General features: G+C 50.2%; 1 protein-coding gene across 1 annotated transcript in view; it reads left to right on the forward strand.

The window, feature by feature from the left end:
- The window catches only part of LOC138570121 (sodium/iodide cotransporter-like), a 636,461-nt gene that overhangs the window by 282,185 nt on the left and 335,494 nt on the right, over positions 1-18,782 (forward strand). Inside the window, exon 7 of the mRNA XM_069648754.1 lies at positions 18,615-18,744. Coding sequence (XP_069504855.1) covers positions 18,615-18,744 — 130 coding nt within the window. The remainder of the gene's footprint in view (positions 1-18,614; positions 18,745-18,782) is intronic.

The following is an 18,782-nucleotide window of genomic DNA, read 5'->3' on the forward strand; positions in this document are numbered from 1 at the left end:
AAAAGCCCCGCCCAGGGTTACCTTTCCTAACTCTGCATGACTCACTAGCACTGAATAACAGGAGGCTGTTGCCGTGGCCATTCGTTTTGCGGCCCCTCCTCTATCACAGGGGGCCCCAAAACTGGCTGGACCCTGCTGCCGCCAACCCGCATCCTGGACAGCCGCCCCTCTGCCTGGATCACCAACCTAGACAATCCTGCCCCCGAGCTAAGGCCGTGACCACTGCGAGAACGCCCTCCAAAGCATTCCCTGCGCATTTTCTAACCGCTGAAACTGCACCTTACCCAATGCCCATTCCTGGCTGCCACTGTTGGCGGTGTCCGGATTCCGCCGTCCGTGAGCCCCCCACGCCCCGTGACACAGAGACACGGAGACAGCGATCTTGCTAGTGTGGGCTCCCCGGTGATTGTGATGTCACCGGGCACGCCCCGTTTATTTATCTGCGCACGCAACGGAGTGAACGTCACCCCGTCGCGTGCGTGCCCTTAAAGGGCCAACGCCACACTCCTTTTCCATAACAACAAATTGGAAACAGGAGGGACTAACTATCACACATTTATAAAGCACACAACTATGTACATACCAAAAGCCCCCATTTATTAACAGCCACCCTGGATCCCCCGAGGGTGCCTGTCACGGCCTGACCATTGTCCCCAGGTCAGCCTCCCCAGCTCAGTCCGTTACATAGTCTGTGAGACGGGCAGGTTTCCCACGCCCTGTTCTCAGGGGGTACCTCCTGCCAACGTCTCTGGCCGGTGTCTCTTGACCTGGTCTGCCCCGAGCAGGAGAGTCCACGACGGGGCTTTCGCCCCCACCTTCATCCAGGGCATCCTCACTCTCTCGGTTGTCCAGGTTGTCCACTCTCGGGTCGCCGATTCTCCTGAAGAAGGAAGCATTCCTAGTCATGGACGACGTCCCATCAGAGGCTGTCACCATAGAGCCCTTCACCACCACGACATCCAGGGGGGCGGGTTCATACGTGAGGGATAACTTGCCTTGTGGGTGGCGATTCCTCACCAGCACCTCATCTCCCAGCGCGATGTGTGGGGGTCTCAGGCCTCTCCGGATGTTTTCCATCTGCGTCCTTGTTCGTCGGTCCTCCTCGACCTGTTCATTGTCAATGATGGCGGGGTCCCTGTCCCCCACCTCCGGTATGACGTCTCTCGGGCATCTTTGGAAGAGAGCCTCCGCCTGTGCTACACCCGTTGAGGAGTGAGGTGTGGTTCGATATCCCCGCAGGAAGACATACAGGGCCCTCTGCAAGCACTCGCCTTTTCCGTGGGCAATCCTGAAGACTTTGTTAAGGGTGCGCATCATGTGCTCGGCTTCACCGTTAGCCCGGGGCCACAGTGGGGTTACCCGCCGGTGTTGAATGCCATACACCCTCATGAGCTCAGCAAAACTTTCGCCTTGGAATGGTGCCCCATTATCGGAGCACAGCACGGAGGGCAGGCCATGGGTGGCGAAGATCTTCTCCAGCGCCACCACAACGTTCTCAAATGCGACGGACTCTATGAACTCGACCTCCGGATATCGAGACCATTCGTCCACCACCACTAGGAAGTGAGTGCCTCTCGACGTGGACCCGGAGTCTGCGTGCACTACTTCCCATGGCCTGGTCCCTCTTGGCATCGTTTCAATGGACGGTTCCCGCTGGGCCGGTGCCGCAGCCTGACACCATACGCAAGACGCCACAAACGCTTCCACTTTCCGCTTGAGCTCCGGGAACCACACCTTCTGGCGGAGACAAGCTTTTGTTTTGGGCGCCCCTTGGTGGCCCTGGTGGGCCAAAGCGATGACCTGCGCAACGTTGGCCTGGGGCACCACGATCCTCTCACCCCTTAGTAGCAGCCCTGACTCCGAGAATGTCAATTCCTCTCTCACTCTCCATAACTGCTCGAGAGCCACTAGGCTTCACATGTCCTGCGTTCCACTGCCTCCAACACCGTCTTCCAGGCGCCCCGCTGCATTGCTTCCCTCAGGATGGCGAAACACTCGTCGCTCTTTGACGCGAGCTCCAGCTCCTCCACCTGCATGGAGTTTGGGGTGGCCGTTTCCACGACCAGGCGGACATGTTCGTCGGCCTCTTCCGCCGACGTAGACTCCTGCAAGTCCCCCCTTGGTGTCGAGAGAGATAGTCCGCCGCGTTGTTAGCCCCTGGACGATATGTAAAGGCATACTCGAGCAGGGCGAGCATCCAGCGCTCTATTCTCACTGGTGGATGGGATGATGAGCCCGCCATGATTGGCAACAGCGGTTTGTGGTCCGTGACCACAGTCACGGGGCGCCCCAGAATGTAGAGGCGAAAATGCCTGCAACCCCACAGCACCGTCAGGGCTTCCCTCTCAATCTGGGAGTATCTTTGCTCGGTGTCGGAGAGCGCCTTGCTGGCGTATGCTATCGGTCGAATCACCTGGTCACTCCCCACTTGTGTAAGCACTGCCCCCAGGCCATAGGGGCTGGGATCCACTACGATCTCTGTCTGCAGGCTCGGATCGAAGAATGCCATGGTGTCATCCGCCGCCAAAGCACTTCTGATATCATCGAACTCCGCCTGCTCAAGGGGGCCCCACTGGCAGACGGTATCCTTCTTTGTGAGTGATCTCAGCGGCTCTGAACAGGACGCCAGATTCCTGATGAACCGGCCACAGTAAGTGACCATGCACAAAAAGCTCCTCACCTCCGCAACATTTTCTGGCGGACGCGCCTCCTTTATGTCCCTCACTTTGCGGGGGTCCGGCGACACCCCATCCGCCCTAAATACGAATCCAAAAAACTCGATTGTTTTTTTCAGGAATTCGCACTTGTCCTTGTGCAGGGTGAGTCCCAGCGAGCAAAGGTGCTCAAAGGTCTTGGCCAGGCGTGCCAGATGCTCCGTCTCCGACCTGGCATACACCAGGATGTCATCACTGATGTTAAGGACTCCATCCAGATCAGCCAGTGCTCCTCTTATGATGTTTTGGAACACCTCCGCCGCGGAGGACACCCCAAAACTCAACCTCTTATATCGGTAAAGACCTCGATGAGTGGTAAATGTTGTGATGTAGCGGGACTCGGGGTGCAGGACCACCTGGTGATAGCCTGCTCTCAGATCCAGTTTGGAAAAGAACCTCGCCCCTTGCAGTTCCGCTATAATGTCATCGATGGTAGGGGTCAAGTGCCGTTCCCTCTTTATGGCCTTATTGGGTAGTCGCATGTCCACGCAGATCCTCACCGCGTCGGGCTGTTTGGGCTTGCGCGCGATGACAATGGGGGACACCCATGGGGTGGGGCCCTCAACCTTTTCAATAATGTCCAGCCCTACAAGACTGTCCAGCTCTCGATCCACCAGATCTCTGAGATGAAAAGGAACTCGCCGATGCTTCAGCGCCACTGGTTGGATCGACTCATCGATGTGGAGCCGGACCGGCTCACCCACCAACTGTCCAATGCCTTCAAACAGGGAGCTGTGTTTGGCCAGGAGCACCTGAATGTCGTCCAGGTACACTGAATATGCGAATGTTACAATTCCCAGAGCTTCGGCCGCAGCACAGCACAGCAGTGTGTTGTCGCTCACCGGCGTGACATAGAACCTGGCCCGGACATGCGAGTTGCCATATTGGACGTCAGCCATGAACACGCTGTCCAAGGGAAGGGGCTGATCGCCGCCGAAAGCGAAAATGCGTGCTCTCGGCGCGGTCAGCGTGGGCGGGTCCTGCATGGTATCATAGTGCTGTCTGGCCATCACATTCACGGACGCACCGGTGTCCACTAGCATTGGTATAGAGTCTCCATTGACCACGACATTGCACCTGGGCTGTCTCTTAGACCGGGACTTCAGCATGCTCACACTGGACACAAAGAAAATGTTTTCATCATCCTCTCCCTCCTCCTCCACCTCCTGAGGGGCCCCTTCATCACCCTGGTCCACTTGAGCAACGTTGGACGCCCTTTGGGGTCGGAAGAAACCGGCTCGAACAGGCCCCCTAGGCACTACCTTGGGAGCTGCAGATCGGCACATCCTGGCGAAATGGTCCGCGCCACCGCACTTCACCCCAGTCGCAGGGCATTCAGCCGGGTGCGGGAGATCGTACCCACACTTCGGGCACGAGGAGGTAGTCCCAGGCGGGCGCGGGCCCTAGGTGTTCATGGGGCGCCTCGCTCCACGGCCTCTCCCGACCGCGCAGACCTCCTCCACTTTGCCTGGGCAGGCACTAGCTTCCATTCTGGTCGCCCGCAGTTCAGACACTTCGTGGCATCTTCCCAGTTCTAAGATGCGGGGAAGGGTGATACCCGGCTCGCGCAATATCTGGCGCCGAAGTTTCACAGAGGCGCACCCCTGAATGAGTTGATTGCGAATCATGACTTCAGGGTCATTCCACGCACACAGTGCCGCCAGCCTCCGCAGCCGCCCGTAGAATAGTCTCGTCATCCTTCTGTCGAGCCGTCCCCATGAGAAAACGTTCATAATCTGCATTGGCCATTGGCAGAAAATGATTATGGAGTGCATCCTTGGCCGCTGCAAACGACCCATCCGCTGGCTGCAGGGACAGAAAAATCTCATGCACTGCCGGGCCAGCAGAGTACAGGAGAGTGGCCAGCTTGCTGTCGTCGCTCGTCTCCATCGTGGCCCTGAAGTACATCTCGAGTCTATCCATCCACATCTTCCACCTCTGACCCAGGCTAGATGGAGCGCCCGAAGTATCAAACTCAGGCATTGGCTGTAGGGACCCAGGTGGTTTCAGCGGGAGGGCGGGTGGAGGCTGAGCAACCGGAGCAGCAGCAGCAGCAGCAGCTGCTTGACTCATGGTGGATAGCGCACAGGCACCCCAGATGATATGATAAATGGGGCCGCAACTCACCACCAGCAAGCAGCCTCCTGATCCGGGCTAAATTCTGCCTCTCTCCAGATGCGCCCCTCGTGGATGGACCGCCCCAGCCAGCAGGCAGGACAATGAAGCGTCCAAAAATTGAGCAGGGGGGGGAAAGACCCCGAGTGCATTCAGCAGGCTTCCAATGGAGTCTCACCCATCTACTCGGTGAAAAACAGTGAAAATGTCAATGATTCATTTCGAAATCGACACGTGCTGTATCCAGTGGCTGTCCGCCGCTGGAATGTCCAAAAATTATGTCCGGATGGCTCACCGGCGCTTCGTTACGAAGCCGTGAGTATCCGAGGCCTATTCATCAAAATGGCCGCCGGCCGCGTGCGTCTCTCCCCTCTCCGCGGTCAGAATTCGCTGAAGCGCTCACGTAGGATCATCTACGCTACGAGCGAATGTCTCCGCCTGTTCCAGGAAGTGATCCCGCACTCGTCGCCACTATTGGCGGTGTCCGGATTCCGCCGTCCGTGAGCCCACCACCCCCCGTGACACAGAGACACGGAGACAGCGATCTTGCTAGTGTGGGCTCCCCGGTGATTGTGATGTCACCGGGCACGCCCCGTTTATTGATCTGCGCACGCGACGGAGTGAACGTCACCCCGACGCGTGCGTGCCCTTAAAGGGCCAACGCCACAGCCACGAAGTTCCTCCTTGCTGGAACCCGCGCCACAACTGGAAACCGTCTTCTTTTGGGTCGGGAACACTGCCCGGCATCCTTGATCCGCTGGTCCTGGACTGCACGGCAGTACCACCACTGGAAACAATCCCCATCAAGGTCAGGGTCTGCACATAAACGAAAACTCCTTTCAACTGCCGAAAACGGAATCCTTCCTTTGTCTCTGGCGGGCGTCCTTTGGCAGGGGCTGGAAACTGCCTGCAGCCAGTGTTGCCAACTCCTCAGTGAAGAAAGTAGCTTCTTCTTCTTCTTCTTCTTCTTCTTCTTAATTATCGAACACGTGGGCGGACCCACGCAGGCGCTTCCCCATCCTAAAGGATGATGTGCACCAACCCCACCAATCAACACACAGGCCACACTTCCACACAAACCACCAGCTACCCAACCACAAACACACACCCCCCACCACTCAAAACACCACCCAGCGAGCCCCGGAGACAGGCGCGCAGACCCGCGAGACCCCGGGCCGTACGCCTACACATGCGCTTCAGGCGAGGCACCGCGCGCCGCCACCCACCCACCGCGACCAACCCGAGCGACACCCACACTTCCACACGAACCTCCAGCCACCAAACCACAAACAACCACTACCCCCAATTCAACACCACCAGCCACCCTACCGCAAACAACCACACCCAACCAATCCACACCAACAGGCACAACACCCCAAACTCACACCACCCAGCGAGCCCGGAGACCGGCGCGGAGACCCGCGAGACCCCAGCCCGTTCGCCTACACATGCGCTTCAGGCAAGGCACCGCGCGCTGCCGCCCACCCACCACGACCAACCCGAGCGACACCCACACTTCCACACGAACCTCCAGCCACCAAACCACAAACAACCACTACCCCCAATTCAACACCAACCACCCGCCACCCTACCACAAACAACCACACCCAACCAATCCACACCAACAGCTACCCTACCGCAAACAAATGCCCCCCACCAACTCACACCCCGTCCCCAGCTCCGCCAACTACTCGCCACTTCCAAACGCATTCGCCATCCTCGCAACACCTCTCAACAGCCTAACCACCTACCCGAAACATGCCGGCCGCACTTCAGCGTCTAGTCCCCATTCCTCTGCTACTCGAACGGACGAATCGTTCTCGCCAAGAAAGTAGCTATTGGCTCCCCTAGAAGTCGCCAGAAGTAGCTAGATGACGTCACTACCTAATTTGCATAATTACCTCCTCTTTCCCCCTACGATTTATGGCTTTTACTGTGGCCCCCTCACCTTTTAAACATTTTGTTTAGGTCCATCCCCTTAACATACAGTTCCCCTAGAGCGTTTCTGGGGGCGGGCTGGCTACTTAAAGAACAATAAAATTGCTATGATTAACACCAAACACCTCCCTTTTAAGTTCACTGTGTTTTTGCATTACTCCCATCAGAAAACGGGAGAATGACCACACTTTTTTCAATTGGTTTGGAAACTTGCATAAATGAGCAAGTTTCCAAACCAATTGAAAAAAGTAGCTAGATTTGTCGCTAGCCGCTTTTTAACGAAAAAGGCGCTAGGGGGTGTACTTTCTCGCTAAATATAGCGAGAAAGTCGCTAAATTGGCAACACTGCCTGCAGCAGAGCAGCCGCCCGTTATATGGGGCATCCCCGCCCCTTTCCTTTGTTTGCCCTTCACGGGCTTTTTCCTGACTTGCCGTGCTTTGGCGGGCACCCTCCCCCTTACCCAGCGGGGGAGGGAGGAGGAGGACCCCGCACAGGTTATTGGGGTGCCTCCTCCATTTCCTTCGTCTTTCCATCGTCACTTTTACACGAAAGTGAAAGCACAGGAAGCTAGACTCTGACCTAGAGCAGTGGGGTGCCCAAAACATGAAAGAGCTTACAGCCCCGCTCCAACGTCCCAAAGTCCCAAAAAGTAAGATGTTTTTTGTTATGGAAAAGACCATAGCGCAGGGAAAGGATTTGCGTGATACCCAAAATACAAAAGTTTGTCAAGTCGGTCATGGTGCTCGAACCGAGCAACTATGAGCACTAATGCACGGTTTCACAACTTTATAGCTTTTTCTAAGCATAGTGTATTTCCTGTTTTTAGTCTGGTTCCCCCTCCTCTCATCTCGCATGATAAGATCTGGTAGTGAGTGAGCCCGATTCTATGTCAAGACGGAGGCGAGCATTAAGCTTCATCTTCTTTTATTTTCCACTCTCCAGCAGTTTCAACAAATATAAACTTTGTAAACTTTTCATTTTTTTAAATTTAACTTTTTTTTAATTTTTTTTTTAATAAAACTTCAAGTCCCATGAATCCTGTAGTCCCATAGTCTCTGGCCATGTGACCTAGTCCTTCCTGTCCCTTAGTCCTTCCTCTTCTTTTTCTGCTCTCCAAAGATAAGTACAATCTTTACAGTGCTCCGTGATTTGTGTTTATTATTATTAATAACGTGATCCATTGTAGACTTTATATGGTTATTTTATACCCCTAGATCGTGCGCGTGCGCGACAGCGCAGCGTTAATTTAATAAATCGTATTAGATTTTGTTTTTCAGAGTGTGAGGAATCTGCGGCCCCGTGCCGCACTACTCGGCACTCCAGGGGCCTGCAGATTTCCTCACACAAGGCCCGCGGCGCTTCCCGAGCGTCGGAGCGGGTAAGCCCCCACCCTTGGAGGGGCGGAGCTATCCACGAGCGGGAAAAGACCTTCTTCCCCACTTGCGTAGCTTACAGGCAGTCCCTGCCGGGGGAAGCCACGAGGGGATCCCCCGCGGCACGCCGCGTGGAGGAACAGCTCTGGCCCCCACCCTTGTGGAGGCGGAGCCAGAGAGCGAGTACGGCTCGCGAATAGAGGATTCCCCCCTCTATCCTCTACCGAGCGTTTTCGCTCGCACGACAGGCCCCCACCTTTGGGGGGGGAGGAGTTTAGCCCGACGATCTCCGTGAAGGAGAAAGTTCTAATCTAACAGTCGAGCGTTTTACTATTACGGAGCAGCGATTCGCTCCATATATTCAATTATACACGCAAGCCTTGCAGTCTGCAAGCTCCTGAAAGGGTATCGGACCCAAGGGATATAGTAAGAATCCCTGGATAGACACAGTCACTGACTGAGTAAATAAGAAGGTGCAGCCTCACAAAGTGAATCAGTGGACGTGCCACTACACCTTTCCAAGGTAGATATAAGGCACCTGTCAGCACAAGAAAATGTCTACTTTCGAGTGGAATGATGAAGAGGCAGGCTATGAAGACCTAGCTTACAATTTTAAAGAAGTGCTGGGGGATTCACTGTCAGAGGCGGTAGCTCAAGGAGTTAGACCCCTGCAGGAGAGACTCCAGACCATTGAGCTCTTTTTGTGTGAGAAAAATATAAGCACCGAGGATAGCACGTCCACTAGGACTCCTACGAAGGGTCCAAAGGGGTGTATCAAGGCCCGGAAGAGCGGAGACTCTTCTGACCCCCCGGGCCAGATGGAAGGGGTAAGACCAATAACCCCAGAGGCTCCTGACGCTTTCAACAACCTCAGGGAAGCGTTTATGAGGAAATCGCAGGTGCCGAGCCTCGAGACCCCCTACCCAGGGGAAGACAATATGGGCAACAGAGAGGAGGATTTCCCTGATGAGAAACCTCAGGAATCCCCAGCATCCTCGCAGGAGGAAGCAGACAATGAAGGAGACGAGGAGAGCCAACCTCCTCCTAAGAAAAGGCTCCGAAAGATGAATAATCTAGAGGATGAAACCTCTGATATGTTCCAACTGGAGGAGATAAGGAACCCCAGATCTTCTGATTGGGTGCCCTCTCCGAGGGTAGCAAAATACATGACGCAGAGGCTGCGGAAAGCATTAGAGAAGGAAGTTAGGCAGAGGATGAGGGCGGAGTGTCCGAAACCAGACTTACCAGGAAAGGTGGCAGAAGCTCCGGAACTCGACCCGAAGATGCTTTCTTTCGTCTCCAAGTCGAACAGAGACCCCAGGAAAGGAATAGACTGCTCCTGGAAAAACTGTCAGGAGAAAGTTCTGGACTTAGCCGGGCCATTAGCAAAGATTATGGACCTCGCAGAGCGAGCAAAGGATACTGGGGAGGAAGTTGACCCAGTAGTCCTAGCAAACTGGGCGCAGAGAGCGGTATGCTTATTAGGCAACGCGAATTGCATGATTTCTTCAGAACGCAGGAGAGGTCTCCTACTTAAGATCGACAACAAATTAGGAGATCTGTCATCTTATGAAGCTGGAGAGGCAGCTCAAGGACTCTTATTCGGCGACACATTTGGCAAGGAAATGGGGAGGTTCGTGGGAACCTTTACCTCATTAGAGAAGGCCCAAGCATCAATGAAAAAGATCTTCCCCGGGAGAGTTTTTGGCGGGACCGGTCGGTGCACAGGCCGAGCGACCGGTCGCTACCAGGCGTTCAGAAGGCCTCAAGGAAACAGGAACACCTACTGGGAGAACAGGCAGCCTGATTCATTCTTCCCGTCTAGAGGTTGTTTCCCGAGAGGGAGGAGAGGCAGAGGACAGGGAAGAGGACACAACTTCCCCAAAGGTGAGAACTTTCGCATACCCTCAAGTTGGGGGGAGGACAGCGCTATTTCGGGAGATCTGGCGCTCGCTTTCCAGCGACGCATGGGTCCTGCAGACAGGGAATGGCATGCACATAGACTTCATAGAGACTCCCATTCAGAGTCATATTCCCTGTCCTCTAGCCTCGACTCAAATAGAGAAAAGTCTATTACACACAGAATTGCAAAAGTTGGCAGAGAAGCAAGCGATAGAGCAATGCGTATCGCCCCCAAAATCTGTGAGCACGATGTTTTTAGTCCACCGGAAAGAGAAAGTAAGGCCAGTGATAAATCTAAAAAACATGAACGCTGGGTAGTCTACAACCATTTCAAAATGGAAGGGACGCATCAGCTCAGGGATACACTCAGGCAAGACGATTGGCTAGCGAGGATAGACCTAAAAGATGCATACCTGACAATACCAGTTCACAAAGAGTTTCGCCCTTTCCTAGCGTTCGACTGGGACGGGCAATTATGGCAATTTGCTATGATGCCTTTCGGGCTGGCTTCAGCGCCGTGGGCGTTCACGAAGATCATGAAACCGGTAGCAGCAGCAATCAGGGAGAAAGAGATTCGGATGATTATATATCTAGACGATATCCTGCTGATGGCAAACTACAAGGAGACTCTCCTTTACCAAGCCGACTGGGTGGTAAAGCTCCTGTCGTCTCTGGGTTTTTTAGTGAATCAGGAGAAGTCGGAATTGAAACCAACCAAGAGGTTAGAATTCTAGGGTTTATCCTGGATACCAGGACAGCCCCTCTAAAGCTTCCCGGCAGGACGATACGAGACATAAAAAGAGAGCATGTCTCAGCAAAACAGTGATCTCCCTCCGCACGGTATCTCGAGTGGTAGGCTTATTAGCAGCTTCGATACAAGCGCTCTTTCCAGGCCCGCTTCATTATCGAGCCCTGCAAAGACTAAAAATAAAACATTTACGACAGGGCCTGCATTATCACCACCTAGTTCAGATCGATCAGGAATCCAGGACAGAACTACAGTGGTGGTTAGAGAATATGGAAGCATGGAACGGAAGAGCCATCTTCGGCGACCGTCCAGATCTGATAATAGAGTCAGATGCAAGCCGAGCAGGCTGGGGAGCCCGATGCGGGAATCTCCAGACAGGTGGGAGATGGAGCGCGGAAGAACTCCAGCTTCACATCAACTGTCTGGAATTGTTAGCCGGATCATTTGCGCTCAGGGCTTTCACGAAAGGAAAAGTGAATTCCTGTATTCTGCTGAAGATGGACAACATCTCAGCAGTCAAATACATAAATCATTTAGGAGGGACGAGATCCAGATTGCTGGCGGAGATAGCCAAGGATTTGTGGCACACCTGCCTGGATTCTGGGACTTCAGTGGTAGCCGAGTACCTGCCAGGTTCGCTGAATGTGATAGCGGACTGGAACTCTAGATACCTCTCGGACTCCAGCGATTGGATGCTGGATCGGGAGACATTCCGACAGCTGGAAGAACTGTGGGGACCGATTCACACAGATCTGTTTGCGTCCAGACTGAAAGCACAGAAAGAAAGATTCTTCAGCTGGAGGTTAGACCCAACAGCAGCAGGGGTGGACGCTTTCCTGCAGGACTGGAGAGAGCAGACTCTCTACGCTTTCCCGCCATTTATAATGATGAGCAGGGTATTAGCGAAAGTGCGCAGAGAAGCAGCGAGCCTCATAGTAGTAGCTCCGATTTGGAAATCGCAAGTTTGGTTTCCGACGCTCATGGAACTGCTAATAGACTATCCGAGACTATTACCTCAAGGAGTGAACTTGCTCACGGACCCAGCTGGGTCATTTCACCCTCTGAGAGTGAAGGGGACGCTGCCGCTGTTGGCGTGCAGGATAGCAGGAGACGCTGGAATCTCCCTGGAATTTCGGCACAGGCTGCAAGCCTCATCGCCGAGTCTTGGGCACCTTCCACCAGAAGGAGCCATGACGCAGCTTGGAATAGATGGTCGACATGGTGCAGAAGGAGAAGTTCTAAATTTCCTAGCGGAATTGTTACAGGATGGTAAGGCTTACAGGACTATAGGAGTCTATAGGTCCACAATTTCGGCAGGGCATCTGCCTATAGAGGGACTTCCAATAGGAGAGAATATAGCAGTGATCAGAATGCTGAAAGGGATTAGATTCAGGAAACCTCCACAGCCAAGATACGAAACCTTATGGGACGTTTCCATAGTGCTGAGATTTCTCGCAGATTGGCCAAACAACAGATATCTGTCTCTGGGACAGTTATCCGGAAAGCTAGCTATGCTCCTGTGCATGGTATCATGCAGGAGAGTTGCAGACGTGAAGGCTCTAGAGATCAATAGAAAGACTTTTGGTCCGGAAGGAGTGACATTCAATATAATTAGAAGGACACAGACAGACTCTTCATCAATCACTTACCCGTACATGCCAGATCACCCCAAGTGGTGTGTAGCAAGATGTATTAAAGAATACGAGTCTAGAACAGCAGAAGTGAGGCCGGCAGGGATAACCCAGCTTTTGATAGCGCGCAGAAAACCACATAAGGGAGTAGCTACTGCCACGATAGCGAGATGGGTTAGAGACATCATGAACCTGGCTGGCATTGATATGTCCAGATTTGGGGCGCACTCAGTTAGAGGAGCGATGGCCTCGAAAGCATTAGGGCAAGGCGCAGCGTTGCAAGACATTATGGAAGCAGCAGATTGGGCTAGTGATTCAACGTTTAGAACGTTCTATTTTAGACCAATTAATACAATAGCTGATCCAGTGGTAAGAAGCTTTGAACAAGCTTAATGCTCGCCTCCGTCTTGACATTGAATGAAGATTCCCCCTGCTAATAGCGCAGGGAGCTCTTGATTCTATTAAAGACAAGGAGGCGAGCATTAAATTCCCGTCCCGAATACACAAGCAGATGCGATGATGAAATGAATGAATTGATGCACGGTTTATAATTAATATGATTATTCCTTCCAGAATAGGGTGTGTATTCCCCGCCCTAATACGTACATTTTGTTTCCTCCTGGCATTAGGAGACGAGCAAAAGAACAGTTGAAACGATTAAAGGATCGTATTGCCTGGAGCGAGCTCGCAAGTTCAAGTGTGAGAGGCCAAACCAGCACTGAGCAGAAAGTTCGGAACAAGTTGACCAGTTGGTTACACAGTTTGGGAAAGGATTGCACTTCGAGCAGTCAAGAAGAGGAAGGACTAATGGACAGGAAGGACTAGGTCACATGTCCAGAGACTATTGGGACTACAGGATTCATGGGACTTGAAGTTTTATTTAAAAAAAAAAAAAGTTACATTAAAAAAATGAAAAATTTACAAAGTTTATATTTGTTGAAACTGCTGAAGAGTGGAAAATAAAAGAAGATGAAGCTTAATGTTTGCCTCCTTATCTTTAATAGAATCAAGAGCTCCCTGCGCTATTAGCAGGGGGAATCTTCATTGTTTATTATAACTTCAGGCAGCGTGTGCACAGAAGTGAAATAACAGCACAGGCCAGCCAGCTTACTAGCTACAGGAACTGGGTACCCAACACACAGAAAAGCCCAGTGACCCACCGGAACAGCCTAAAATGTAAGAAGCATTAAATAGGAAAAATATCCGGACAATGAGAAAAAATGCTCACATCGCCACTCAAGCCTGCTCCACCCTCACCCAAAACAAATGGAGCCTGTCTAGCTGTAGGACTCAAACCGGTGACCCTTATGTCTAGCATGCATCTGTAGTTCTCTGAGCTACTCAAGTCTGCAGAGCTCTGAATGATTTGTATGAATGTTAGTTTGTTTTCAGCACTGACACGCACTAGCCGTTAAAAACTATGTGATTTCATGGTCTTACTCTTTTTAAAAAAAAGAGGCTTCCACAAAGATAATTGAACATACATGGATTTCATTTCACATTTCATTGTTAAATTGTTTTACAAATATCCGACCAGCTTTTTCAACATTACATAAAAAGAAGTTCACTCAGGCAACCTGGAGACAGCTTTCAAGACTTTGCAGTTAAAGAAAGGATTTAAGAGGACGCAACGTTTTGCTCGCCAGAAGCTTGGTACTACAACTCCCACCTGTCTTTGCCATTATAGTCAAAGGTGAGGGATCATGGGAGGTGTAGTCTAAAGCATCTGGAGAGTCACATGTTGTAGACCCCTGCTGATAATCATATCACCTATGTATTCTCCTTAAAAGAGACCCTTTAAATCCACTTTTTGCTTGTAATGTTTTCTGTGGCCTTTGTTGTGCCAGGGAGCATGGCAGATATTTAAACGTGGGAATTGTTTGTAGATGTGGGAAAGCGTTAGAGCCAGGAGATGACCATCCAAATTCGTTCTGCAAATAGTTGTAAAATATTAAACACAAAATTAACTCCATTTTATACATTTCATTTAATTGCCATGATGACATCGGCATATTTCACACTAAAAGTTACGGTTGTTTTTTTCGCAGAATTTCAAATGTTCTTCGCAACATTCATGTGTCTGTGGGTCACTGCCTTCTGCCTAGCTCTTTATTGTTGCTCTTGAAGACGGATTGTGGTAAAGACCATGTTCTAATGAAAATTAACACTATTAGAACGACCACAAATGCAAATTGGTTAAAAAAACAAGTAACAAACAAAAAGGTGAGAAAAGACTTAGCTGCCCAGTTCATGGTAACATGTCTTAATGTCCAAGATGGAAAACAAGACAGTGCCTGATGACAGTAACGTCAAGTGCAGGTGGACAAGAGTTCAAAATGATACATTACATAAAGTTTGGCAAGGCAGCACGTGGGGAGAAGGGTGATTGGTGGAAAGGTGAGGTGGGCATAAAAAGAGGGGTAACTAAAGCGTGAGAACCTTGCACATGAACAGGCATGAAGAAGGGATCAAGGACTAGTTCCAATGGACCCATAGAATGAAACACAGACTGCACTACTGTTATGACACCAGCCCATATGCTGGCTGCTCACCGCATGTCGAGCACTCTGCTGCTCTCGCTCTAGGTCTGAGCTTTTGAAAATAAATAAAATAAAAAATAAAATGAAGGGAGAGATTGTAGGGTCCCCCACTAAAAATAAATAACATATTCACAAAGATGGCGGCTTTGTCGATGTATAGTCATTTGTTAGGCATTGGAATCAATTGCCCAGTTGCCCACACCATTTGCCAACGTATGCTCAGGGGGTATTGGCCTCATTTTCTCAGGTCCTCTGGTGTTCACATGACATGTCTGGTGTTGCACTCATATCAGTTATTGCCATCAAAAGTACACCTTTATAACCATCTTCAGGTTATGTTTCAAAATCAAAACCCAAGGTGTTCACACTATTGCCATTTAATACCTAGGATTTCTCCCCACTGACAAGGATATGGCCAGTTAGAATACCAATGTTTGGTTTATTTATGTTCAGAATTAGAAGAGCAGTTATTCCATATTGCCTAGCTACTACAGCAGGGCCATGGCTAATTATGCCCAATGCGGTACTTCTGGAATGCATTTTAAATGAACATGGCAGCAACAATTCTCACTGTGAACACTGGCAGAAATAGGAGTTTCTAATGGAATTTGCATAGTTTATGATGAGGTGATGCCTTGACAAGGAATATGTAAACCTTGTTTAGTGCTCATTTGCTGGGCAGCCATGTTTGCGCTGATCAAAACTAAAATATAAATAACACAAAGATTTTTTTTTAAAATTAAAGACCATATTAAAGACATGTCATTGTATGCCTTGAACACAAATGTAATGTAGTTTATTCACAAACTAAATGGGAAAAGCATCTTTACAAGTGCAGTTGCCATGGATCCTTGGCCGTGCCATTCATTACCATGCATGGCTATAGGATGGGGGAAATAGTTATGAGCATGCAGATTACACTATGTTTATGTGAAACAGGAGAAGTATTGTCACATTTTACAGGAACACCTCACTATACTATAAAGAAATGTTGTAATTTGATATTATATGTCTGCTTTTATGTATTTAAGATATATGGGGTAGAGTTTGGCAAAGAAGTGAGAGTCTGAAAAATGGGGTGGAGTAAAGTGTGTCTGGCGGCCCATGCACTTTGTTGGGCCTAGGGCAGCACAATACCTTAATGAGTCACTGGTTGGGCGGTGAAGTGGGTATGGGGAGGGTTCTTCCGGATGACGTTAGGGGCGGGGGAGTGTGAAGCTGGTGGTGGCATTGAGGGGCTGAAGCTCCTCACAAAATAATGGCAACTACTAGGGAAGTGTCTTAGGTGGCTGTGGAATGCAGGCAGTTCATGCCTACATTTCCAGCCACCTGATTGGCTGAGCGTCCTATCCCGGTTGTCAATGGTCAATCAGTGGAGTGCGTGTTCTCATGTGTGCATAGCACTGTGTGATCAGATCAAATTAGCAAATTCAAGAACAATTCCCAAATATATTTAATACAATGTGTTGTCACCTACTTAAGCATTTCCCAATGCAAAAAATGCAGAGATCCATTTCCCACTGAAATGCAGCCTATCAGAGTTTAAAGCTAGATGGACAGCAATGTTTGGCTTATGTAGCAATCTCCTGCACATCTGGGGTATTATTGGGCTGCTAACGGCCTGCCAGCTCGAGGCTAGGCAGGCTAGAGGGAAACAAGTGCGTTGGCGAGGGCTCATGGCCGTTACCACCCCATATAAGTCCCCTGACAAAGGGGTAATAGCTATTCACACCCCAGGGTGCGACTCGTTTTTATCATTAATACTGGAGATGGACTCCACGCATATTGCGCAAGCCCAATCACCTGTAAACAAAACAAAAACAAGATGGCTGCCACCATACACATTGTTAAAAGGAACTGAGTACCTTTTCTATTTCAATGGAGGCGGCCCACCGGGAAGGAGCAGCCAAGCCAGGAAGCCTAACAAAGTGTGGTGAGGGAGAGGTTGGGGGAGACTTGGGTGTGGGAGGGGGTGATGTAAGGGGGTTGGACAAGATGGGATGCTTCCACAGGAGCCAAGATGCCAAGGCACCTCACAAAAAACTGCCGCCACCTGGCTGGCTGTGGAATGCGGCGGGATATTGGCATATTTACACCTGCGCTTCCAGCCATCTGATTGGTGGAGTGACAACACCCGGGTGCGAGTACACAGTAATGCAATGAAGTTAGGTAAAAATGTCAGTGAAATACTTTTAAGATTACCTATTTACAGCTGAATGGTTACGTCTAGCAGCTTTCAAATGTGGATTCACAAATGAAAAATCGCTTTTGTTTCAGAACAGGCATTTATAAAAATGGACAGCACTGTTTGGTCTGGTTTATTTCTTTAATGATGTATGCTGTGCTGTAAACAATAAGTAGTATACATCAAGTGAGGGAACAATATATTATGTTTTCCAAGATTGTAACTTAGCTAGAAACGAATGTCTGTCGTAAGGGTAGAAGGACGCTGTCCCATGGTCACCATATGTGAAGCCAGGGTTGGTGGAGGGAATGATTGGGAGGCTAGGGACTTGTGTTTATACTTTTCTACACAATGTCAATCAAACATATATGTAAAAAAAACTGAACTTAAGTTAGGAAAAGTCATCTCTTTGGCTTTAAACTGAAGGCTTTGTCACCTACTTGAGATTAAGGTGAACACTTCAGTGTTCACTCTGATGGTCATGGGTGAACCGTGCTTGAATTTGGCAACCAGTAGCCGTTCCCATGTGTCTAGCAGTTCCTCGGTTCCCATGCCTTTTTCTGCTATAAATCTTCTGCATGGAGAGGTCATGCACCTATGTGTCCTTTAGGGTGGTTTCTACTTCCTTCTTTCCTATTCCATTTCTCTCATTGTGGTTACACACATTTACTTTTTTACACAACCTATCCTTGGCTATGTTACATAAGACAACGTGATAAGTAGCATTTTCAAGGGATGGGGGTTTCTGGTACAGTGGAAGAAGTACTGAATTAGTGGAAGCATGGTTGTGCGATGGTCCGGTGATGTGCTGGAAGTGCACTTGTAGTGTGAAGACGAGCATTGTCCGATAGTGTCTTTTAAACACCTGCTGTAAATGCTAGGTATATAAAAATCATATTCCTGATATCACAATCCCATTGTGTCTTCCCAATTTGTTAAGCTCTGTGTGTCCCTACGCTGCTGCTTCTCTGCTACCCCATACTTCAACCTGTTTTCCTTTCTGCTTCCTCCTCAAACTAGGGCCTGATTACCCACAATACGCCATTTTCAAGACCCCTACATTGCTGATTGGCACTGTATACAAGGTTTATAACATAATCTGCAGTAAAACTGCTTTTATCTCTGCTGAGTGAGCATGCGCGCAAAGTAGAAATCAGAAGTCACAGCCACCATGAAAAATATGGCAGCCACTATTAAAGTGGATGGTTTCCCAGAGACGGCGTCTGCTCTGATCCTGGTTTCCTGAATCTGCCTTATTTTGCCTGCCAGGCTGTAAATATAATTTTTGGAGCACTGTGCACTGCTGCCTAAAACCTTTCTTTGCTGTAGGAGATGTTGCTGAAGTACAAAGGCTACAGCAGCTGGGTCATGGCCTCCGACCTGCACTGCCCACCTCCCACATTGAACTTTGAAGTGCTTCCTTTGGTTCTGAGATGCTATTTATGTCTTTGTTTCTTTTTTTTGCAGCGCCATCTTGATCAACCAATCGGCCCTGTACTGCATCATTGGCAGCTGCGTCGCCTGTGGCATTGTGATGTTTGCTCTGTACAGCAAGTGTGACCCGCTGCTGGCTGGGTACGTCTCCGCAGCAGACCAGGTAAAGTACAACAGGAAGCTTCCCTCCTTTGGGCATCA

The sequence above is a fragment of the Ambystoma mexicanum genome, chromosome 1p (assembly GCF_040938575.1).
Source record: "Ambystoma mexicanum isolate Mex_15411 chromosome 1p, UKY_AmexF1_1, whole genome shotgun sequence".
Classification (NCBI taxonomy): domain Eukaryota; kingdom Metazoa; phylum Chordata; class Amphibia; order Caudata; family Ambystomatidae; genus Ambystoma; species Ambystoma mexicanum.